Genomic DNA, 24,906 nt, shown 5'->3' on the forward strand with positions numbered 1-24,906 from the left:
AAATGTCCCGAAACGTAGCAGCAAACAAGAGATAACCCGATTTGAGAATTAGGGCCAAAGTAACCTGAATGAGTCCGGCCCATATTGTTTGAACAAAGGCTAAAATTGTACGAGAGATAATTTTATAAGGGCTAAAAAGTGTGATTTATGTTTATATTTTTAAATTTTAAAGAATGCTTAATATCCACGATGGCAAAGACATAGACATGTCATGTCTTTCAAAATTCTCCTTCATGAGATCTAACATAGAATCTTATTTGAGCTATTAACACATGAGTTTGACCACAAAAATTGACAACAATTTAAGTTAGTAATATATTTTAAATATATGGCTAAATACGCTGTGTGTATAACTAATAAATACAAGCGTATCGAGTCATTAAGCATCCATGTAAAAAAAAAGTCATTAAACATTCATCGAACATAATTAACAATTGTTTTGAATGTTTACTATAATTTTTTTTAGATGCTCAAATTTGCAAGATATTCATTATAATCATCTAATTTTTCATGTGTTCAAATATGCATGATATTTTAAACAAATATGCATGATATTCATTAAAATAACCTAAATTGGGTTTATATACATATGAATTTTATGTATTTAAAATTAAATATACATAAAAAAATTAGGGAATAAATAAATACTCTATCCGTCCCAAATTAAAAGAAAAATGAACATTTCACATTTATTAAGAAAACTAAAACATGATAATTTGGAGTATAGTTTTTTGTGTTCTCTTTAAAATTAGTTTCATGGGAACATATCATATAAAAACAATTTTCATTGATTATTTGTTATAGAAAAAATGAGAGGGAGAACAAATTAAATTCAATTTACACTTAATTTCACTTTGGAAAAGATTTTTTGAAATAACATAATTAATCATGACAAAAGTTTGTCTTTTTTGCTTATAATTTGGGACAAAGAATTTTTTTTTCCTTATAATTTAGGATGAAGGGATTTATTGACAACAACTTGTGTTCAAATAGACATCTAAAAATCACAATTAATTGTACTGTGTTAATAGTTAATGAATTGTGACACTTTGTTCTATTCATTGATCATTTACTAAACATAGTTATTATAAATGTAATTGAACTGCACACTGACCAATCAAATTATTGTGAAACAATTGTGTCAAAATACCACACATTTTATTTCTTTTCTTTTTTGGGTTACAAAAGGGAAAGAGAATCTAATTTGTACACAGTGATAACAATGCAAAGATAAGAGACGCGGCAGTGGACAGTCAATTATTTATTATCCACAGTTTATGCAAAGTGGTGGCTGTTCGACAGCAGCATGATATCACAAAGCAAAACCTTGGAAATCAATAATATTAGCAGGTGGAATATTTGTATACCCCCTTCAGAGCCATTTGTGTTGAGCTTTTTTTTTTCAACAATCTCTTAGGAACTTGACTTTGTTTTATGCTAAAAAAATAATAAAGAAAATTGGCAAAATTGCTAATATACAACAACAATTAGTAACCACGACAATATCAGAGAACCTAGACCTCTTTTCCAAGGTAGGTAAGGAATGATGTTGAGAATGAATGTCGTAGCACATGTAATAACTTTGGCAACAAAACTGTACGGCTTTGCTCGTGTTCATTTAGTCTTGTTTGCTCTTCAATTAAGTACGACGACAGTTGATGACGTGCTTTGCTTTTGTGATAACTCACTTGCGCCGTGACGAGACCATATGCTGGTGAGCCTTGATATCCCTATCTATTCTGTCCGCATACAAGGGTAGTCGAATGATCTCACTAATCTCGTTCAACAGGACCTCTTCTGTGATATTATCCTTGATGCTTCGCATTACCTGTACCAATTTTTATTTTTTTACAGAAAAGAACGTTCAGAAGGGTTTTTACACGAGCTAATTAAACAAGAACATGGATAGTATGAAGAAGAATGCTTAATAGAATGGAAAAGATAACATTATAACCTTTTTATAGGTAATGAATTCATTTGGAGTTGCTTTATCCGTTCTGATCCGCATACAGACCCAGTGATGCTCCGCAGCATCCCAGTAGCACTCAATAATCCTCCCTGAATAGAAAGAAATATCTTCTGCATCTGAAAATTATATAGAGCAAAAAATTAATTAAAATTTATGGTTTACTTTTTACAGATACAAAATTTTGTTAAATCAATCAGAATTATATTATAGTTTAGACAGACTCCGGCAGATATGGAGTTTTGATCAAGGAATATTTATAGCTCACGACACAAGTCAATCCATGCATAGCCAAAAAATTGGATCATTCATTTAAAGTAGCTGCCAACAACAACAACCTAAATGACAATGAAAACATTATAATGGTATAAAAAAAATAACAAGGGGCCACAACCTTTAAAAATAACAGTATTCCCTTCCATTAACTTCTTCTTTCCACGTTCAAACAGAAAAAGAAGGGGACGATTACCAGCTCCCACCTGTCACCACCATAGGGTGAGTTAACACCACGTGAACTAAATTGATTTCTGAATTCAAGGGTAAAGTACATAGACAACCTCAAAGTGGAAATCAACAGAGTTCATCTCAGGGTATTTCCACTTCAGAAGACCTTCATGTGTGCGAGGGACATACGGATCGTCCCAACCCTGACAAAATCGGACATAAATAACAACAGACAGGTTGAAAAACCAGACAGCATCTGTACATAATTGTGATAGTATGTTCATGGTTAGTCAATATTTTTTGCAAACTATAAATGTTTATCAATATTTAGATTTTTCAATAGTTAATAATGACTCAAATATTTCAAAACAAGAACCAACTGGAAAAATTTGGACTGCTCACTGGCAGAGCATGAATTCTGTACGTCATCCTCAAAGATCTGGCTTTCCTAAAAGCCAAGTGTTTATTGACTCAACAATGCTATACATTCAAGCTCAACTGGAGATGTTTAGTATTTGAGGGAGATACTAATTTCTAATTATTACCTGGAACACAAGACCATCTGATGAATGTGAGAGGCCTGGAATGAATTTATGAAGGAGCTTTGACACAGTAGATAGTAACCAAAAACCTTTCCTCCTCACCTGAAACAAAAATACAAGAATATAAACAAATAGCTAATCCTACTAGTAACTGTTTCTGAGAATAGAATCGAAAATGTCACTATACGTACACCAAAAGGTTCCAAGTCGTATATATAGTAAGGACTTGTACTCTTGGAAAGGGCTTCTCGTTCCATGTTACGAGGCTCAATTACTTCTTTCTCCAGCAACTTCCACCTTTCGTAGAATGGCATCTGCATGCATTATAACCACAATGGTCAAGTTAAAAATCTGCCAAGCATATGCGTAAACAATAATCAAAGACTTACAAGAAGCTCAGCATGCATTATTGTGTATTTTGTGTCATTTTTTAAATGTTTTACAAGTTTATAACATGACAAGTAAGACTACTGCCCTGATAACTATGTTTTAAATTATTTAATTATAAGCAATAAGTAGCTGCAGTTAACATGGATTGCTCAGTGATCCCAATCAAGGCTCCGCATCAAAAATTAAAGGTAATCTCACATCCAATTAGGAAGCTTATGGAATGCTCAATCAATGCAGGATTGTTAGGAGATATTTATAAAACTGAATAATTCAAAGACCTTATCAGCAATATGCTTCAGAGTTTGGCTGAACACTAAAATTAGAGATTCAAAGGTTGCAAAATGTATAAACAAAAGTCGACTGGTGTAAATTTCTGAATAAAAATTGTAGAATGAACCAGCCAAGAAGTCAGTAAGATCTTGAAACTACAGTTGTCAATAAACGTGTGTACCTGTGTCAGAGAGACTTGATTGATTGCTATCAGATCATAAATGAGGTATCTTCTTTCTTGCTTATGTGTATGTGGATCCGTGTCAATAATCATCTCCCCGTCAAGTAATGTGTAGTGGTGGTTCCGCTCAGGTGTACCCTTGAAGGTTTTGTGATTAAAAAGAAAAAGAAAAGGAAAAAGCATTCAAGAGTTATTCAATAGGGAATCAAATATATAATTTAAGGAGCCACTGATCTTCCAGATTTCCAGATATATATAAAGTGAATTGGCACCACAAAAAAAAGTGAAGTAAATAAATATATATACCCCTTTTGAGTATCTGCAAGGAAACCGCATAGAGATCCTTTGGAAAAGAAATTTTCTGTCAATCAGATAACATCCATCCCCAGTGATTAGCATCATATACCGTGTCCCATCAGCTTTCCAGGTGGCATAGTAATATCTCTGTCTTAAGAGTTGCAAATTTTCCCTGCAAAAACAAATTGAACGGACATCAATTGACAACAACATAGTGGATAACAAATACAAATATTTAAAATGAATATTTTAATGATTACTCTCCCCTTCTGTGAACTTAACTGCACCAAATGAAAGTATTCCCTTTTTCTCAACATAATAAATACTAAACAGGTATAGGAATAGAAGTGCTATTTGACCACAAAGCGTCTATTAAGGATTAACAAACAGATCCATAACCAAATATTGAGACGAACAGCATGTTAAAGTTTATTGAGCATATTTTTTTAATGCAAAAGAAGTTTTCTTTTGAGTATTCATAATAAACTCAAAGGAACGTCTATGTGAACCCAAAATACAGGGCATGAGAAGTACTTCACTCTAGAAGAAACATGTTACTATGGATAAGGTATAATTTGACAATAGAGGAAGCATGTTGATTAATTGAGGCCAAATTAAAATATACATTGGAGAGAAATCTGGAATGTGAACTTGCACCATTTTATTCTATGCAAATTTCTCACAAATCCAGTTCTGATAGTTTTGATACAATTTAGCTCAAAATTTAACTGATGAAAGTTTAATTTAGTGTGGAACCATGAGTTCATTTACATCCTAGTGTGGGAGTTGATGCATCACTCCTAGTAAGATCTCATTACATTTCTGACCCTGTTATAAGTTATAACTGTTTTGTTGTTTATGCACAAATCCAGGTATGTACTATGTAGGTAAAAGTGATTGACAATGTTAACCTCCTAAATTTATGCACAAATCCAGGTATGTAGGTAAAAGTGATTGACAATGTTAACCTCCTAAATTTATGCGTCAAAAAATCTAATCAGCTTATGTTCCTGGGACAAGCTAACTATCCAGCAGCATACATTACACATTTAAACCCTCTTCCCATTTGATTCAATTGTCAATATTAGAATAGAAGATCTAATATAACAAATTAAATGCCAGCACTTTTATACTCTGAGAACTGCTAAATTTATGCCAAACCAGTTTTACAAATGATATTGATTACTAAACGAAATTAATCAACATTCGACAGCACAAGATGCTCTTTTACAAGGAATGATTGAAGTTTGAAACAATTAAAAGCAAGTCGACATTTTAGAACACATTCTGGGTAGTACTACTTTTATAATTGATCGAAAAACAAGTGAAGTCCATATCTTAGTAATAGATAAGCCTGTCAAGAAGTTAAGTATAATTCATAATGCCATAAAAATCAAAATAATCAGATTTGGTAAGTTTGGACCTGTTCAGAGAAACAGGGTGTGATCCGGGAAAATGCAGTCCTTTTCCCTGAAAAGAGATAGCAATATCAAATTTCTGTAGCTAAAGATAATGCATACAACCCCTTACCCGAGATATGAATAACATTATTTTAGTAATATTGTGAAGAAATATTAGAGAAATGGAGTAGAGAAATATTACAGAAGAGGATAGGAAATAATTCTAAAAAGAAAGAAGAAATAGAAGACTCTAAAATCCTGACAAAAAGTATCAATGTATCCATCGATACCCGTCAACTAAGCCGAGCCAACATCTCCGCAGACCACTCACAAATGTTTAAATAAACCATTGGGCATTCGCTCAACATCATAATGTTCAAAATATAATCACATTAAACTCAAAAATGGAGGCCAAAACAATGCTTAGCATTTCACTCCACTAATTTTCCCTAAAGTAAAGATAAATAATAATATTTATACTAATTTGTCATGCATCAATAAAGGATAATAATACTCAATAATTTACCATTTCAAAATCCACAGTTAATGTGCAGCATTCTTTATTCCAAAAATATAGTATTAGTGTGTCATTGCGTAATAGATGGTCATTTTGCTCTTTTCAAAAAGTTTAAGTTTGAAAAGGAATGTCAACGGGCCTTAATTATGAAATGATGGAGCATCACCCGAAGCATTAAAAACCCATTCTACACTTCAGAAAGTAAAAATAAACTCAGATGAAAGATACTTGTTAAAAAAAAAAAAAAAAACTATATGTACAGGCTGAAGTGACTAATACATGAAAAAAGTATGAATTTTAAGAAATTTATAGAAAAGAAACTACAAAGGTGCATACATGCCAAAGATGAATAATTGAATATGAAAGAGACAAAGATAAGTCACAAATAGGTTTTGAAAAGTGACTATTACCAACACTGCCAACGCGTAAAATATCATATTTTCAATAATATTTAAATAGGTGGAAAGCTTTATTTAAAAATGACTGCTTGTCTTTTGAGCATATTGAGTATTAAGAAATTAAAAATTCAATTTACTAGCCGAGTCACATTCAAGAAAAATAAAAGCATAGCAGGTTCAGTGATTCCCTTATATAGCGACGTCTCTTCATTCCATACTTGTATAATACTTGATTATACAAAATATGATGAACTTGCGTCATGTTGACAAATATACAGAAATCAACAAATAGCCACGAATACCCACCCCTGTGCCCATCTTGAGCAGTTGATAGCAAACTTCTCGCATTGCACGTAGCTGGTTTGAAGGAATAGGATCTCCCAAAACATCATCATTTGTCATTACTTCATTCCTCACAATATTCTCCTAGAATATCAAACAAACATAAGGAAAATATACAACTCCCATAAAAAAATTTGAAGTGTTTTGAAGTTTCTTAAAGATAATTTCAACAAAGCAAACTTACACAAAAAAATTAAGTGGTACGAAGAAAGAAATTTGATATTAATATGACAACATATTAATCTCATAGTCAGTTATTCACAAAACTGCATATCAGAATACAAGCAACAAAAAATGGCAAAATATTTACCCAAGGAAGACAAAACAAAGTTTTCTGCAACAATAAAGGAAATATAATAACTTAATAAAAAGTTTCCTCTCCAGTTGTGACAAACTTGTTTTGGGACAGGAGATAAACTGATGTTCAAAAAAATTCTTTATCAATGCCAACAAAATGTTATGTATCAAAATATAGCTTGAAAGACAAAAAGATGCAGAGTGAAGCCAATTGTATTTAAAGGCTATATCAAATTATCTTGAACAAAAATAAAATAAGAACATAACTAAACTGGCAGAATCATATGTGCATACAAGCTGCAACCATATTTTCTGAAAAGATAACCAAGTTATGCATACGAAATGTGCATCTACCTGCTGCAAAATGTCTGCATAATTGTCAGTAGCTGAGACAGATACAGCATGAAAGTCAGGATCAGGAAGACTCTTCCATTCTGGAGTATGTGGACAAACAAGACTTTCAGGCTTCCTTTCATTAAAAAACATGTACAAGGAGTCGATGTAATCCTGCTTGTATATTCCTGGAGGACGTGCCTGAGAAAATTTATGTATTGCCTGGAAAGTAACAAGCATAAGTATGTACAAGTAGACAATTAGAGTGAAGTGGCTGTTGAAACAAACCTCTGAACAATTTATGATTTTACTCACCTCAGTGACAGAAATTGATTCTGTACGCACAAGAAAATGAACAATCATATAACCTGTACGATTATGCCCATGAGTGCAATGTACAAGTATATATTTCTCTGCGTTTGGTCTTCGGGAGCGAAAATCCAGAACCTACAAAAAATGTCTAACTAGTATAAATCATAAAACCTCAAAAGAGTTATCGTGAACTGTACCATCATTCCTAGGAATGCTAATAATAAGAAGAAAAAAATAGAAACTTTTTACTATCAGATTGAGCATTAAACAAAAGAATGAGTAGAAGTAACACCCATGAACTGCAAGTTGACACATTAATGCTCAAAAGGAAGCTACCTCATTGCAAAACTTTTGTACAGATTCGTCATCAGGTACAGAATCTTTTCCTTGACATCTTATCTGCATAATCAAGTCAAAATTATAAATTCAACTGCATATGAAGCTTCAAAAACAATAGCATAAAATATCATATGCTACCTTGACATGTTGTATTCCTTCTTTTCTCCAATCTGATAATGGATAGTAACGAGTAGTATTTGTCAGATCAATCACTAAACCAAGCTGCAAATTTAATAGAGTTGAGCATTAAAATGCTGGGTGCAACAAAACTATATACAAGACTGAAAAGAGAAAAGGTACTCAGACAACTTATGCACAGGACATGATGTAAAACAATAATACGGTAATACTGAAAGACACTCGTAAGTTGCTTAAAGTCTTCATTTTATTATGTCAATCTTGGTTCAACTATTCAGGCGAGGTAACAGATAGAACATGTAAAGTAAAAGCTTCCTTATATTACAAATCTGGCCTTTTATGTATTTATTACTATCAAGCAAAAACACTTGCCACCTTATTCTTCCTGCTTTTTATGTCAATTATTCAAGTCCTAAACTGGAAATCAAGTGGTGCTTCGTCAATAAAACTTACCTTGGAAAAAAAAAATTGTGCAAAGCCCATGAACAACAGAACAAGTTCCTTTAAATGTCGTGAAGTAGTAAAAATAAAATAAGAACAGGTTTGACATTTTACATTTTTTTTCCAAAATCATAATGTCAATCACGTAAAACTATAACAAATCACATCAAAATATTTAACAGCAATTCTATCGATAAACTTAAATAATGATATGAACGGCTCGTGCACACCAAAAATCCACTATTATCTCCCTTTATGTTGCTGGAAACATCTACTTAACTTTCCAAAACAGAACACGTTTAACAAAGTATATTGATGGCATCTGGTAAACTCACTTCTCTACCTAAAGCTCTCTGTTGAAGAATTGCTTGCTTGGGAGTATATTTATTATTTGGAATGTGATCATTGAATGATTCACCAAGTGGAACCTTTGAAGGGATTATGCATCCTAGTTCTTGCCCATGTGCTGGACAGCCTAACCAACCTGTAATACAAAATCAACTAAACATAAAAAAACTGGAAAATGAAAGCAAAACATAATAGTGAGAAACATTGTTATAACTTACAAGCATACAGAGCAATAAAAGATGACTCATATTGAACAATCGACACATTTAACATACACAATTGCAGGAGGATAAAAACCCTTTCAATGCTAAAGGTAATGTATAGCTTCATTTATTTACATGGATTCCATCCTTTGTACATTTAAATTCTAAAATGAAAGAAAAATGCAACTTTCTTACGGTACAATGAGATTTAAAGTACAGAGTATTATCTCAATTCTCGATACTATGTTCACAAAATTCATTAACCAAGTCTTTGGTTGTATTACATGAAATAAAACCTACCAGGAGGAAGTGCATTCCTGTCGTAAGGTGTAGAATTCGTATTATAAGGTCTCCGTTCTTGCCCTCGATCCATCTGAGGGAGCTTTCTTTTTAAATCTCTGCGTGCATCTTCGCCGTTCTGTTGCATAAACAACTCATAATAAGTAACAGCATAGGAGCTACTTCAACAAAAAGTCAAAAACGACGGAAAATACAACAAGAATAATCTAAACAAATGCATAACATCAATATTGCCCCTATGAATCACACCCGGATACCGATCACGACACTAACATTGACACGTCCACACACCGGTAGTAATTTGAGAAAATGACATAAATGAATGTAATCACGTGTGACAATGTAGTGTTGGTGTCACACAGACACGTGCTGGATGCCGGATACACAGAACAGAAGTGTAAGTGCTACAGAGATATTGCCAAGCCCGGGATTAAAAGGAAGTTCAACAGGAATAACTGAAGAGCAAATATTATGTTTTATGCATAGCAAAGTTCACTAAGCAAGTAATAATCACCCCAAAACACTTGGATTAGTTGATAATCCAATACAATTAATCAGATTTTCAAAAAGAAAAGCATACTGAACACTTTGACAGTATTTCTACTAATTAGAATAGTGAAGTTTTTTTTTCTTCTGAATTTGTAAATCCGTATTATATCAGATTTTAAAGTGTTGCATCAAATTATACATAAAATCGATCAAATCAATGTTAATCCAATAATATGGAGATTATTTTAACAAACAGCAAATTAATTTTAATATTACTCAAATGTTAATTTACCGTGATAATTGGTTAATCTAGATTTAAGTTGAGAGTAACAAAAGCGAACAAATTGAAAGAAGAAAAACGCAAACGTGTGTGAATTGCGGTTTTGAAAAAGGAGGAATCTACCATTTGATAGTTCATTGGAGGAGAATGAGAATGAGAGTGGAGATTAGGGTTTTGGTTGGGATGTGAAAGAATCAGAATAATCGATTTTCGGAAGTGAAGATTTTCGTTATGCGTTGTTTTGTTCTACGCCACCACGCATATACGAGTTTTCTTCCCCCTCCTTCACCAACCGACGATGCCGCATTCTCTTTTATCTCTTTTCATTTCCTTTTTTTACACTTTTGCACCCATTTTATTTCAATTTTGGATTTTAAAAATTTGTTTTTTTACGGGACGATATTCCTAACAAATTTAAATTACTTTTATTATTTTTTGTAATTATTAAAAAAAATGTTTTAGATCTAGTTAATTTCAACTCGTGAAAGATCCACGATCATGTTAAAAAAAATAGGTGACAGTTGAACACATAAGCAATTATGTGATCAAATCACGACCTTCATATGACAATAAATGAATCAAACTCAATTACCGTTGATTAATAGAATAACTATTGTGGAATCATTGTTTCATACACGTCCCATGTAAAAGGACGTTAACCCTTTGGTGAAATATTCATTGGAAAATTTGGTTAAACATCTAGGCTCTTGTAAAATTTTCACTAACTTAACTACTCACAAAAGGTGGCAACGCCGTCCAGGGCCGTTCCTAGAATTTCACAAGCCTTAGGCATAATATGAGAAATAGGCCCCTTACATAATACATCATAAATTTTTTTAGTCCACCGTTGTATTTTTATTAGGTATTTATTTCGTTTTTTTTCCGCTTGTCTCTACTAGATGAATGTTTTTTAGGCAACATCTGAAAATAAATCAAATACTTCATAGCTGTCAAAACAAAATAAAATACCGTAGAAGTAGAGAACAATAGAACCTACAAAGTAGACTGAAATTTTAGCACTTAAGAATAATAACACCAAAAAAGTTGACATTACTAAATGCGTCTCATGATCCTAAATTCTCAGATCGGTTTCATGATCCAAAAAAATTTTAGCACCTGAGAACAATAGGGCCACATGATCCTAAATGCGTCTCACATCGGTTTCATGATCATGAATGCGTCTCACATGATTTTGCATTATCAAAATCAATTTTGCAATCCTTTTAATCTATTTAAGAAAGTTGACATTACTATAACGATATAATTTAATTTTTTGGAACCTTTGAAAGACAAGATTAAAATTAATTTCTCTAGTAGCCCATTTTCAACTAAAATATAATTTGTTTTGTTATAAAATTATCCCAATTTTTCATATAATAAATATCACAAATATTTTTCTATTAGTGAGGCATATTATTAGAAACAAAGGTCCCAAAAAATATCACAAATTTCTTTGATAAAAAAATTTTTGGCAATTTTTTTTATAGGGAGGGTGTATATAGAAATATGTGGTATATGGTGGTATATATAGAAAATCACGCCAAAAAGCCAAAATCATTAACAGGATTCAGCCCAAGTTAATGTTTGTAGGCCTTTCAAAGAAATTTGCTAAATACACTCCCAAAAAACCAAATATTTCTATATACACCCCCAAAATAATTTTTTGTTAGGGCCCCCTAACGGCATGGGCCCTAGGCTGTTGCACCCCCGGCCGATGCCTAGGGCCGCCCCTGATGCCGTCCTTTGTCACATCCATCCATCTTGGTCGTCATCTTAGATTCAACTATGATTCATTTCTGTCATCTTTTGGAGTTGAGGGTCCAAGTCATGCACGATGGATGACAAACCCTAAAGTATTGTCTTACTTTAAAATCAATGTCAAACATTGTTTATTTTTATGTTTCAAAGAAAACATGTGGAGTGTAATTTATGAGTCTCGTAATTTATAATCAACACTCGTATTCCTCGATCCAAGTACGTGTGTTCTATAAATGAGAAGATTGTGGGGGCATTTATTCAAAGAGGACAATACGACATAAAAGTGGTGTGACAGACATGATATTGAAAAACAATAATCAATTGTTTAAAAAAGGTATGAAATATGAATGAAAACACCATTAATCAGAACCCATAAGCTCAAAAACCACCATATCAAAACTCATACCACAACATATCAACAAGCACTAGATCTTAAATGTTAAAATATTGAAAAATTCTTTTTCTTTTTTGACCAAAGGTTGGGTGCAGAGGGGTTTCATGCTGCAACACCAACGTCTTATATGCAAAAAATAAAAGTACAAAAAAAGGGGGGCATAAGCCAAAACCCTCGGAGAAAAAAAGAAAAGCAAAAGAAAGAACAAAACATATAGAACTACCTAAAAGCAAGTGGAACAACATCTCACCAAAAAACTAGTGTGGCGAACAGTTAGAATTACCTATCTTAAACCCTTCGCTAGAATGAGATTAATGTTGCTTTAAAATTGATTTGCATGTTAGGCCAGAATGAGATTATGTTGCTTTAAAATTTCATAGTATCTAGAACCACCAATTGAAATTGATTTTCTTCTATCGCAGCCATATTAGCCCAGAAATCACTTAAAAAAATTTTAGTTTGTTGGGTCTCAATAGGAACAAGACATAAAACTTGCATGTTATGAATAACATTTTCATTGAAGTTTGGCAAGTCATAGTCCATCACCACTATAAACTTACCAAAAGTGTCATGAAATAATGAATCACCAAAAGGAAACAGACTAGTTTGATGCTCCTTCCTCGCTCATCTTTTCATGAAAAAAAATGCGACTCAATCCAAATTAAATGTTTTATTGCGATTCTTTTGAATTTTTTCTTGATATGATCGGGAAAATCCTGGTAAAACAATGTTACCTCCCAATTGCACACAAGAAATGTGATTGGGTTTATTTGCTTGTACTTTACATTTTTGCATTTGCTATTAAACACAGCGAACTATCAGCAACTTCAGAACTTATTTCACTGAAGAATATTTTTTTTTAATTAGAATTTTAGATTTGAAAAAAAATGAAAAGGTTTAGCCATGATTAACCGTGCAGCCATGCTATTTTTCCCGAGGGGTTTTATCCCGAGCACATCCCGATAGATGAATTAACCAATAGAATTGCTTCATGGCCACAAAACAAGGGGGGGCATGGGTGTAATTTAAGGCAGAAATTGACTGATTTTGCTGAAATAAGCGCTCGGGAAATTGTCCCGAGGTTCAAATTTGTTTCACGTTTTAGTTGTTTTTTTAAAATTTCAAATAAAATTTTATAAATGTGGGGCAATTGTTTTTTTTTTCCACAATAATGTGGGGAAAAACTTTGAATTTGTGTTTCTATATATAGTTTATCGAAGGGTTTTTTTTTTTTCTCTTCTTGCAGCGAGTACAGCAGCACTAAACACTAGTGTAGTTCGGAGCCCAAAAAAAACCTCACTCTTTCTGCCGCTATTTGCGATTTTCCACCGCGACTCTCTTTTTCTCCACCACCATGAAGCTCGTTAGGTATCACCTTCCTCTCCCTTTTTGTTCTTGTTTACTGTTGTCCTTTTCAATCTCAGTCTAAAATGTCAATACCAAATCTCGTGCAGATTTCTCATGAAGTTGAACAACGAAACCGTCTCAATCGAGTTGAAGAATGGTACTATTGTTCATGGCACTATCACAGGTACTCTTCACTCTCATTTTGTTGCCGCTTTTCTTAAACCCTAATTTTGCTCTGTGCTTTGCATTACCACATTTTTGTTAAACCCTAATTATTATTATTATTATTATTATTATTATTATTATTATTATTATTATTATTACGAGTTTAATGGATATGCTCTGTCAGTGTAAATTGACTTTACACAAACATCCAATTGAAGTCAGCTGTTTCTCCATATCATGCCATTACAGTGGGGTGATTTGATGGAGTACACGGTTGCTATTGGATGACAGTGTAAAATTATTATTTCACACAGTCAGTGTGTATCCTATTTTCTCTATTATTATTATTATTATTATTATTATATTTTATACGAAGCATAATCATGTATTACATACGAAGCATTGTTTTGGGAGTTCCACAATAGATCTGTTTTTAAACTGGTACTTCTCCCTTCAACTTACTTGGAATTCCGCAAGATTTCGACATTTGACATGAGCTGTTAATTGGTAGTTAACTCCTATAATATTACGAACAACTTCCTGTCTTGCCAAGGTGAAGAGCTAATTAGTAATTACAGTACCCTGTTATTTTCTATATGACAGTGCAATAGATTACTTGTACAACATATCTAGGGCCCGTTTGGATTGACTTATTTTTGTGCTTATGAAAAACATCTTATGCAAATAAATAAGCTTTTACGTTGTTTCATGAGTTCTCACAAACAAAAGTTGTATTTTCATAAGCTGTTTTTTTTTCTTTCATAAACTACCTTGACAAGCTTATGAAATAAAAGCTTATTATTTGCATAAGCTGTTTTGTATAAGCTAAAAAAATAAGCCAATCCAATTGGGCCCCTAATAGAATATGGATTCCCTTTTTTCTTAATTTAGTGGGCCAAATGTTGATGTTCTGTCTGGAGTTGGTTGCAGTTTTCTGCTTCTTTTTATATATTGACTTTTTTCAGACAAAAAATTTACCAGTAGACCCTAGGTAGCTTCTTGTTAGATTAATAATTTTGATCTTGCTTTAGAATAGGATTATTTTTCCTTGCTTTTCTTTGGTGTTCTGCTCTGGGCTTGAGAGTTCTTGATTTGTCGTTTCTGGCTTGATAGAGAGATTTAAATACTTTCTTATTCTTGGTTATCCTTGCATGGTAAATGTGATATTTATCTTATTTTCTTGCTTTGAAATTTGAGCAATGTCTTGTTCTCCCCTTATCTGTACAATCGGACAGTAGGAGGATGTTTGATTTTAATTCTCCAATTCTCTTCAACCGTTGTCAGCTCATTGTTTTCTTATTATCCTTTGCCGTATATATTTTTGGTAATCTTTCTATACAAATTATGTTTTGATTATGGCTGCCATATGCTGCAATATCATCAGCCATATTTTTGTATACTAATTGTTCCAAGCATGTTTGATAAACTAATGGAATTTAGCGTTCCTATACAGCGTCAGTGCATCTGCATCATTCTAAAGCCCATCTCTAATGCCTGTTCCATTAGTGTAGCTTTCCAACTTACTAATCCTAACTTTCCGGAAACACACCATTCTCCTCCAATTGAATCCCCCAGAATTATGTGGTCATCAATTGTAAGTTTAAAAGGTCCAATGTGTAGGTGTGTCTACTAGCTTCATAACTAAATAGCAAACACAATCACTTTCTTTCATGCAATGTTTATAATTAGTTGAAACTGAAAGTGAACATGATTTGTGAGTATGGTGAATCCTTGTATTCTAAATTGGCAATATGTTACTGCTTATAATCCATATACAATCAAATTAAGCACCGAGGAATTTCCTTGTATTAAAAAGTGAATGCATATCGGCTCATGTCTAACTATTAACTAGTGAATTTTCTTGCCTTTTATTTGTGATGGGGTGAGAAGTGGTTTGGAGCATTAGTTGTACTGATCCTTGGACTTGTTGCTTTGTTACAGGTGTTGACATCAGTATGAATACACATTTGAAAACCGTTAAGCTAACTCTAAAGGGGAAAAATCCAGTTACTTTGGATCATCTCAGTGTGAGAGGCAACAACATTCGTTATTATATCCTTCCTGACAGCTTGAACCTTGAAACTTTACTTGTTGAAGAAGCTCCTAGGGTCAAGCCTAAGAAGCCAACTGCTGGTACTGTATACGACTATTTGATAGTAACTATGATGCTTTTCAATCAGAGCCATTATGTCTAGTTGGATTGTTATCTATGTATTTCTGGTTTTCAAAGTTTTGATTTTAATTGCAGGAGGAAAGCCTTTGGGGCGAGGACGGGGGCGAGGACGCGGTCGTGGACGCGGTCGTGGCCGTTAAATTGTGTATCACAGGTTTTATGGATTTGACCTTATTGTAGGGCAATTTTCTGACAGTTTGAAAGACATCAACTGTGTGTTATTGTTAGTTGTGTGGAATGTTAATGATGTTATATTCTTACATAAGTGCTTTATATAGATCTAGTTTATAATCCCTGCTGGGCAATGTCAAATGCCAATCAACTGAAAGAAGCTGTCTTAGTAGGAGCTTATAGGAATCGTTGATCACTGACTTGCCTTGTCTGCAGTGGTAATGGTAATTGTGTTATTTGAACAAATGGTTATTTTCTGCGATTTAGACGCTGATTTTGTTACGTGTAGATTGTTTAAATATAAACATGATAAATTAACGGGTTAAATATGTTTTTGGTCCCTATAAATATACCAATTTTTCGTTTTAGTCCCTCTAAAATTTTCCTTCAACTTTTAGTCCCTATAAAATTTTCAATCACTACTTTTGGTCCCTATTTTTAAGTTAATTTTAATATTTTTTAATGAAATTGTGCAGAAATGTGTAGAATATTGTAAAAATATTTCCCAAAAAAAATTAGAATTTTTTAACAAAACATAAATTTAATATGAATTTTTAACCATAAAAAATGTAAAAATTCATATTAAATTCATGTTTTGTTAAAAAATTCCAAATTTTTTTGGGAGAGATTCTTATAATATTATGAATTTTTTTTGCGAAATTTTATTCAAAAATATGAATTCTACATATGAGTTTACTTTAAAGGAGGGACCAAAACTGAAGATGAAAATTTTTGAGGGACTAAAAGTTGAAGAAAAATTTTAGAGGGACTAAAATGAAAAGTTGGTATATTTATAGGGACCAAAAACATATTTAACCCTAAATTAACTGAATGTTGACAAAGTTATTTTTCAGGGAAAAAAAACGCTAGCTGAAAGTTGTAGGTTTTAATTGTTAGAAGTGTTGCAAGTTATTATTGAATTAGAAAATGATTTGTAAAATTGAAATGCTAAGCAATGTTACGCTTATTCAAAATCGAATCAATCCAATAGGAAAATGGCAAACCAACCAAACATTGTTGGAAATATGTTGTGTTTAGCTTTTTAACTTGATTTTAATGTTGAAAACAAAATTATATTGTCTTAGAAAAACCGCACCAACTGATCCAGCCTAAACCGCGATGGTTAGGTTTGATTTGAATTTTATTTTTAAAGTCAACCGAGCCAAACCAAATTGCATGTATTTTTATCTTGCGGTTCGGATGACTTAATCTCAAAACTGAACCAAATCGTACTGTGAAAACCCCTAACCAGTGCGGCACTAGTTAAGGGATTTAAAAAAAAAAAAATGTTATTTGAAAATTGTGTATTCCACTTTTTGAAAATTGAAAAGGTGTTCTTTTTAATATGAAACACGGTGGCTTGTCTATTTGGTAACACCCAAAAAAGAGATTATAGCTGATAGCTTATAAGCTCGTCTGACAAAAAAAACTCTGTTTGCTAACGTTTTTTTACAACGAGCTTATAACTTATTTCAGGAGTTTATAAGCTATTTTTCAGAAGCTAGCGTTTGAGCTTATAGCGGCTCTGTTTGGTAAACCACCAAAAAGAGCTTTTAGCTTATAAGCTCATTTGACAAAAACAGCTCTGTTTGGTAACACTTTTTTACAACGAGCTTATAGCTTATTTCAGGAGCTTATAAGCTATTTTTCAGAAGCTACTTCAAGTAGCGTTTGAGCTTATAGCTTATAGCTTCTCATTTTTTCTTCCATTTTTGCCCTTATCACTTTAACTAAATTCTGTTTTTACCCTATATAAATTGTTAGGTTATTGGCAAAAAATTGTTACGTGGCAATATATTTAAGGGAAGATGGCAATTTACCTTGACAAAAAAAAAAGATGGTTGCAATATACATATTTTGTTACGTAAACAACATTACCTTTTTATAATTTTTTTGTTTTGCTTTGAAAGAGCCTTTATAATTTTCGTTGTTAGTATAATATATAATTTTATTATTATTAGTTTTATAATTTAAATGAATAGATAGAAACATTATTATTAACTTTTTTTATAAAGTATAAAATTAAAATAAACATAAATATAAATAATAATCTATGCAGGAAAAAATTAATTTATTAATAATAATATATAAATTAATATTTTAAATTAATTATATAAATTACTAATTTTTAAGTATCTTAAAATTTCTTAAAAAGAAAGTATTTGAAGTATTAATTGATATAAATTTTATTAAGAATGTCCTTTTATGTCATTTTACGTTTATAAGCTAGTTGAACCGCTAATTTTACCAAACACTTCAACTAGCTTATCAGCTAAAAGCTATCAGCTAAAAGCTATTTTTACCAAACAGAGCCAGCGTCTCACTTTTAATTCCAGTTTTACCCTTATTATTTTAATTAAAATCCACTTTTACCCTTAATAATAATAATATTACTTATATAATTTAAAACAAAATGAGGCTATTACCTTAACGTACAACATCGAGTGGGCACTTCAAATTAATATACGATTTTTTTTATAGCAATTTCTTTTTCTAAAAAAAATGTTATCTCGTTGTATATATATATATATATATATATATATATATATACAACTTGTCCCTAAAATATATATGCATCTTTGTTTTTTTCCTTTAGCATTTTTTTTTTATCTTATGGGTATATTATTTTGATTTAAAATAAAACTTTACACTTTAATTTTTTATAAAGTATAAAAACTGAAATGAAAAATAATTCAAAATAAAATTTTAGGAAAAAAAAGAAACTAATTTAATAATATATAAATACTTAAATTACCAATTTTTTTTAAAAACAAGAATTTTTCAAATATCTAAAATACTATTAGTTATTATAGATTTTATTACGAATCAGGAATGTCCTTTTACGTCATTTTATATTTATCAGCTAGTTGAACCGTTAATTTTACCAAACACTTTAATTAGCTTATCAGTTATAAATCATCAGCTATCAAGTATCTGCTATAAGCTATCAGTCATTAGCTATCAGCTATAAGCTATCAGCTAGCTTATAAGCTATTCACTGGTTTTACCAAACAGAGCCTTAGTGGCTTGAGGAGGAACATAGGAGTTTAAGTGATAACGATGTCATGGGTTTGACGCTGCATTAACAAAATGATTAACATTTGTCCTTTCTTAAAAATGTATTAAGTCAATTTATATACTCCCTCCGGTCACTATTATAAGCAAAATTTCACTTTTTAGATACATTGAATAATTAATGTATATAGTCTTTATTATAAAAAGTGACCAGTTAATTACTATGACCAACGAAGCATAGTAATTATGAGTGTACATTATTCTCACAATTAATAACTGGTAACTAGTAAGCACTGCTTTAACATGTTATACGGTTATGACTTTTACGGTGTTTTTTTTTGTTTACCAAGCAAATTGTAAGCTGTTTTATTCGTGCATCAGGGGTGTCGTGCTATATAGCACCACTCTTTAATTAAATATCTTTGCATGCATCCATAAAGGGTGGTAATATCTTTTGAATCAGATAAGATTGCAATAAATGACAAAACTCTCCTTAAAAATATTTAACACCATCCCATGTTTAGGTTTGAACTCGAAACTAAAAATTCTGATTAAGGTGGACGAGATAATTTACTACCATCTTATTTAAATACTCTTGGTATACATAATTTGATATAAACCATTTGATCAAAATGTTTGGATCAAATTCCTACAATTTCAATTACTACTTGACATATTTAGTAAACAAAATAAAAAATGATTTTATGAGATGGTTATTAATTATTACGTGTAAAAAGCATACTAAGAAAGAAGATGCGAATTCCATTCGAAGAAAGTTACGTTTGTGAGTGGTAGGACTGTGTTTTGGATTGGGAAGTTGTTTGTGGTGGTGAGTCACACGCAACGCATTATTATTACTATCTCACTATCGAATTCGAGAGTGTGGTAAGTAAAGAATAGACTGAAGAAAGAAAAAAAAGGATGGGAAAGGCAAAAGAAGCGGTTGTGGTTGCTGGAGCCTTAGCATTTGTCTGGCTCGCTATTGAACTCGCTTTCAAACCCTTCCTTTCTCAGACCCGCGACTCTATCGACAAATCTGACCCGACCCGTGATCCTGATGATGTTCCTGCTGCCGCCGCTCCTGAAGCTGATACCGGAGATGCCACCGCAACTGCAGACGCCTAATTTCAGCGCAATCATGTAGCTGGTGCTGCTTAGTAATTTCTTTATTGCATCTTGTATTGTATTAAATTGTTCAAGTGAAATAATATTACCTGTGTTTTCTGTTCTGTTTTGTGTAATTCTGTGTAATTTTAGGGTAAGATTAGGATTGATTCTCGTTATGTATTATATTTACAATTGCAATCATGTTATAAAAATAACAAAGCTTGTGAAATCATTCTTCTATAACAACACTCAGCAGCTTCAACAAAATCATGTCACTAGTCTATGATTTTGTCCAACTTACACTTTAGAAGGAATTTGACATGTGTTAAATTTTTGGCGTTTTTTTAGACATTAAAATTTGCTAGTAGCATCTTCTTGTTAGATTAACAATTTTGAACTTTGAAATATAACTTTGTTCAAACTTGCTTCTGAATTCTGATCTGGATTTGAAATTTGTCAATTTGTCGTTGCTTTGATAGAGAGATTGAAAAACTTTCTTATTATGGGTTGTACTTACCTAATTAATGTGATATTCATCTTATTTTCTTGCTTTACAATTTGAACAATGTCTTGTTCTCCCCTTATTTGGACAATTGGGGAGTATGAAGATGTTTGATTTCAATTCTCCAATTATCTTTTATTGTTGTCAGTTTTTTTTTTTTTTTTTTTTTATGGGTTTTACAAACAGGTGCGGGCAATGGTTAAGGAATCCATTACTAGAAATTGTGTCTTGGAAATGCAAGTTTTTACTTTTGTCTTAGCAATGATTACACAACTTTTTATTGCAAAATTACTTATTTTAATACTCTAACCAATGGCACTCCTTAGCATTCTCCTTTTTTTATTCATTAATGTATATTTTTTGGTAATTTTTGTATACATAATATATTTTGATTTTAGCTTCCATATGCTGCAATACCATCACTATATTTTTGTTTACTAATTGCTGCAAGTATATTTGTAATTGATAACCTAATGAAATTTAGAGTTTCAAATTCCAATACTGCATCAATGCAGCTGCATTATTTTAAATCATATGATATGCATGTTCCACACTTTCACTAGTTTATCCTTGCAACTCATTAATTCTAACTTGGCCAAAACTCACCATTCTCCTCCATTACATCCAATTGAATCCCCCCTGAATTCTGGTTTCTTCGATCGTAATTTTAGAATGTGCAGCGAACATAATCATTATCATTCATGCAGTGTTTATAATTAGTTGAAAAATAGTTACGTGTAAAAAGGAGAATAAAGAATATGCCAATTTCATGAAAGCTACATTTTTGAGTGGTACTGCCAAGGTTTGGATTAGGAAGTTGTTTGTGGTGGTGAGTTGGAGCATCTCCAATACTAGAACCAAAATTTTGTTCTTCAATCAATTTTTGTGGGCCCATGGATGACACATAGGATTTAAGAACTATCACTCATTTTTGCTCTAATGCAAGAACTATATTTGTGTTCTTATATTACTTTTTAGGGTCCCACAATAGACCCCACACATTTCTATTTTTTTACCAAACTATTTATTTTCTTTATATCTTCTATTTTTGTAATATATATTTAATAAAAAAATCAGTTTTTTAATTTAATTTTGTTAAAAGGAATGGATATAGACTATAGAGTTAACGCAACAACCCAGCACATAAATATGCCATCAAACTCTCCAACTTCCTCTTTCCACTTCTAATCCATCGCCGACTCCTTTTTTTTTTTTTTTTTTTTTTAATTCTATCATTTTTATTCTTTTTAAACTGTTCTCACATATTTAAATCAGATCTGAGATGATATTTGAAGAGAAAAAACTTGAAGAACTTGTTCATCTGCTTTTTGCATCTTCTCTCTCCCATTCATCTGCTTTTTCTGACCATTTTCTGCTAGAACTTGTTCTCCCTGGAGAACGGTTCTCCAGCTTGGCCCTCCATGTCACTCAACTTCAATGGGATACAAAAGTAGAACCTGTTCTTGAAGCTGTGGAACACTCTTAAGAACAGCATTGGAGTTGCTACACGCAAGTTGCACTACATTATCTTCATAAATTCAGAGTGTGGTTTGCTCAAAAAAAGAAATAAATTGAGAGATGTTCCGGGTTGTCGCTTTCGCCGCTTCTGAAACTGACGCTGGAGATGGCGCCGCAGACGCCTAAATTTGAGCGCTGCCGTGTCGAGGGTGTTAATTGTTCCTTTCTTGTATTTGTATTTCGTCCAGTTGTCCAAGTAAAATAACATTAGCAGTGTTCTGTTGTTGAAATAGAAGCATCGTATTTGTGTTTTGTTTTATTTTATGAAATACTGTAATTTTAGGATTAGGATTGAATACCAGGTTGTTCTCTTCATACATTGGGCAATTGGTAAGGTTTGTCTTTTAGCTATAGCAAAATCACGTCCTAAAGCTGGCTGAAAAGTTTTCACCAAAAAGCATGATAACCATAACCACCTAACTAAAGAAGAAAAAAACTACGCCAAGCAAACTACACTGTCACTACTGTCTGTCTGCAACAAGCCAACATATATAAGCACCAAATCCTTCTTTACATTACAAATCCACCTAGGGTACCAATTAGGGAAGCACTAACAACCAACCACACAATAAGCACCAAGATATACTTTCTTTCCTTGCAGCACATCAAACAAAGATAACAAATGATAATAGACTTCACTTTTCTTCAACAGGATGTTGGGTTTTAAGTGTGAGTTGTTAAGTCTTATATCGTCTATGAATGAGTGAAATGTTGAATGTATAAGAGATGTTACCCATTGACATAATATCTTATGCTTTTGGGTGGAGATGTTGTGTCTCCCTCTCTTATTTCTTAGAGTTTCTTTTGTGATCTTCGAACTCCCCAACACAACATATGACTCATCTTTCTAAAACAAAATAGCTCCTACCTGATATTGTTATGAACCAAAAAAACAGATTTGCAGCATGCATGAATTTTTCCACAGCAAACTCCAAGCACTCCTAAAAGTGTTGTTATAATAAGAGTAAATGGTACGAGATGTATCACATGCTGATATATCACTATATTGAAAGACAATAAAATGAAGCACTAGCACTCCAAATGTATCAGCTCCTTATGCTATTCCATTATCCCATCCTACTTCACACTGCACTTTGATACACACTTTATAAACGTCAAAACAAAAAACGATGAGAGTGTATTTTACAAAAGAGAAATGCTTTACATAATCTCCATTCTTAAAGCCTTACGGGAGTTTTCTTTTTTATATAAAACTTTTATGAGTTGGAAATAGGATAATTGGGAGGACTTAAAGCATCCACAATTGAGTCCTCGTATCTGGATGCCTAAGCCTTGTAGTGCATATCACTAATTTATATTTTTTTAATGCTAATAAACATCAAATTCCAACAACCAAACATCTCAAAAAAGTTAATAGATGGATTCCACCATGAGTTAATTGTGGATACCTCTAAATGGTGGACTGTGGTGCTCTTGGGGATTGATGGTTTCGTAGAGGAAGTGTGTGTTGATATTTAAACATTATTTAAATGATATAGGAATAGTGCATGAATATACTCTAGCATATTTTATTTTAGAATGTTTTTAACATCTCATACTCCTTACCACATTTCTTAGCATATTCTTTTTGTACTTAATTAATGCTCTTAATTTATGTTTGTGTATAAAATAGAATTTCAGCGATTCTATTCAAACACACAATTTAGGCGTATGCCTCTCATATTCTTACTTTCGCTCTTTCAATAGCGTATTTACGACTTTTTAGTGGAGATGTAGGAATATTAACAAATGAGTTGTGGGAGAACAAGTGGCATAGCTAACAATAATGTACTTGATAGAAACATGTTCAATGAACTTCACCGTGGGTTTTTTTTGAGTAATGATATTTTGACATCTATTTGATGACAACTTTGTTGACAACCTTGTTTTTCTCACTTCTTATTGGTCAAAAACAATGGAGAGAGAAAAAGGAAAAGAGAGGATAACAACATCATGTGAGTATGAGAGAGAAAGTTGTCTAAAAGTTGTCAAAAAATGGTTGTCAAAATATCATTTCTCTTTTTTTTTTGAGTGTGGGGGTCCAATGTTGTCTCAATCACAAACATCTCCCCTCTTACATCCATGCCTACCATCTTCATCCAATCTAATTGCTTTCATAGCTTCGCCCATATTAATTTGGGGATTTTTTGGTTTTAAAGAACCCTAACTAATTGGATTTTTTTAACAAAAGTAATAATTAAAAATGTGACTTTCGACTGAAATCCTGTTAGGACTATCCACATAAGCATCATAACAAACACATAAGCACCATATAACAGACAACATATACATGTTTTTTTTTTAATGAGGACTAAGAAAAATCAAGGTTAATAATGTTATGAAAGTTAAAGGATTTACTAAGAAAAAAATAGAGTCAATTACACTCTTATTTCAGTGATGATTAAATGACACTAATATTCATTTTTATGTTAAGATACATGGTCGACTCTTATGCAAAATATATAATAGAAAAATATGTTATCCTATTCTCAACCATTATTGAATTACATTCCACTTTTCTCTCTAAGT

General features: G+C 32.1%; 3 protein-coding genes across 5 annotated transcripts; 2 read left to right on the forward strand and 1 right to left on the reverse strand.

The window, feature by feature from the left end:
• Positions 1-1,136: 1,136 nt before the first annotated feature.
• LOC146910039 (uncharacterized) lies at positions 1,137-10,513 on the reverse strand. 3 transcript variants are annotated; one of them, XM_085725265.1, is made up of 17 exons: positions 10,351-10,513; positions 9,459-9,576; positions 8,943-9,091; positions 8,167-8,250; positions 8,026-8,088; positions 7,693-7,824; positions 7,399-7,599; positions 6,712-6,831; positions 5,514-5,560; positions 4,100-4,262; positions 3,794-3,931; positions 3,144-3,266; positions 2,956-3,054; positions 2,524-2,613; positions 2,361-2,445; positions 1,955-2,085; positions 1,137-1,828 (listed from the first exon to the last, which is right to left on the reverse strand). In XM_085725265.1, exons 1-17 carry the CDS (start codon positions 10,363-10,365, stop codon positions 1,685-1,687), a joined length of 1,902 nt encoding a protein of 633 aa, XP_085581391.1. In that variant the 5' UTR covers positions 10,366-10,513; the 3' UTR covers positions 1,137-1,684. The 3 variants fall into 3 exon arrangements, with proteins under 3 accessions (XP_085581391.1, XP_085581390.1, XP_085581392.1); XM_085725264.1 differs by having other exon boundaries at positions 7,399-7,824; XM_085725266.1 differs by lacking the exons at positions 2,361-2,445; positions 2,524-2,613.
• Positions 10,514-13,546: 3,033 nt separating this feature from the next.
• Positions 13,547-16,517, forward strand: LOC146910040 (small nuclear ribonucleoprotein SmD1b-like). The gene is made up of 4 exons (XM_085725267.1): positions 13,547-13,747; positions 13,834-13,910; positions 15,833-16,024; positions 16,140-16,517. The coding sequence occupies exons 1-4, from the start codon at positions 13,734-13,736 to the stop codon at positions 16,202-16,204; spliced, it is 348 nt and encodes a 115-aa protein (XP_085581393.1). The 5' UTR covers positions 13,547-13,733; the 3' UTR covers positions 16,205-16,517.
• Positions 16,518-20,132: 3,615 nt separating this feature from the next.
• Positions 20,133-20,586, forward strand: LOC146910041 (outer envelope membrane protein 7-like). The gene has a single exon (XM_085725268.1). The coding sequence runs from the start codon at positions 20,172-20,174 to the stop codon at positions 20,373-20,375; it is 204 nt and encodes a 67-aa protein (XP_085581394.1). The 5' UTR covers positions 20,133-20,171; the 3' UTR covers positions 20,376-20,586.
• Positions 20,587-24,906: the final 4,320 nt, after the last annotated feature.

This window comes from Medicago sativa, chromosome 7, assembly GCF_051527215.1.
Source record: "Medicago sativa cultivar Bolivia chromosome 7, Bolivia_mono, whole genome shotgun sequence".
NCBI classification, from domain to species: domain Eukaryota; kingdom Viridiplantae; phylum Streptophyta; class Magnoliopsida; order Fabales; family Fabaceae; genus Medicago; species Medicago sativa.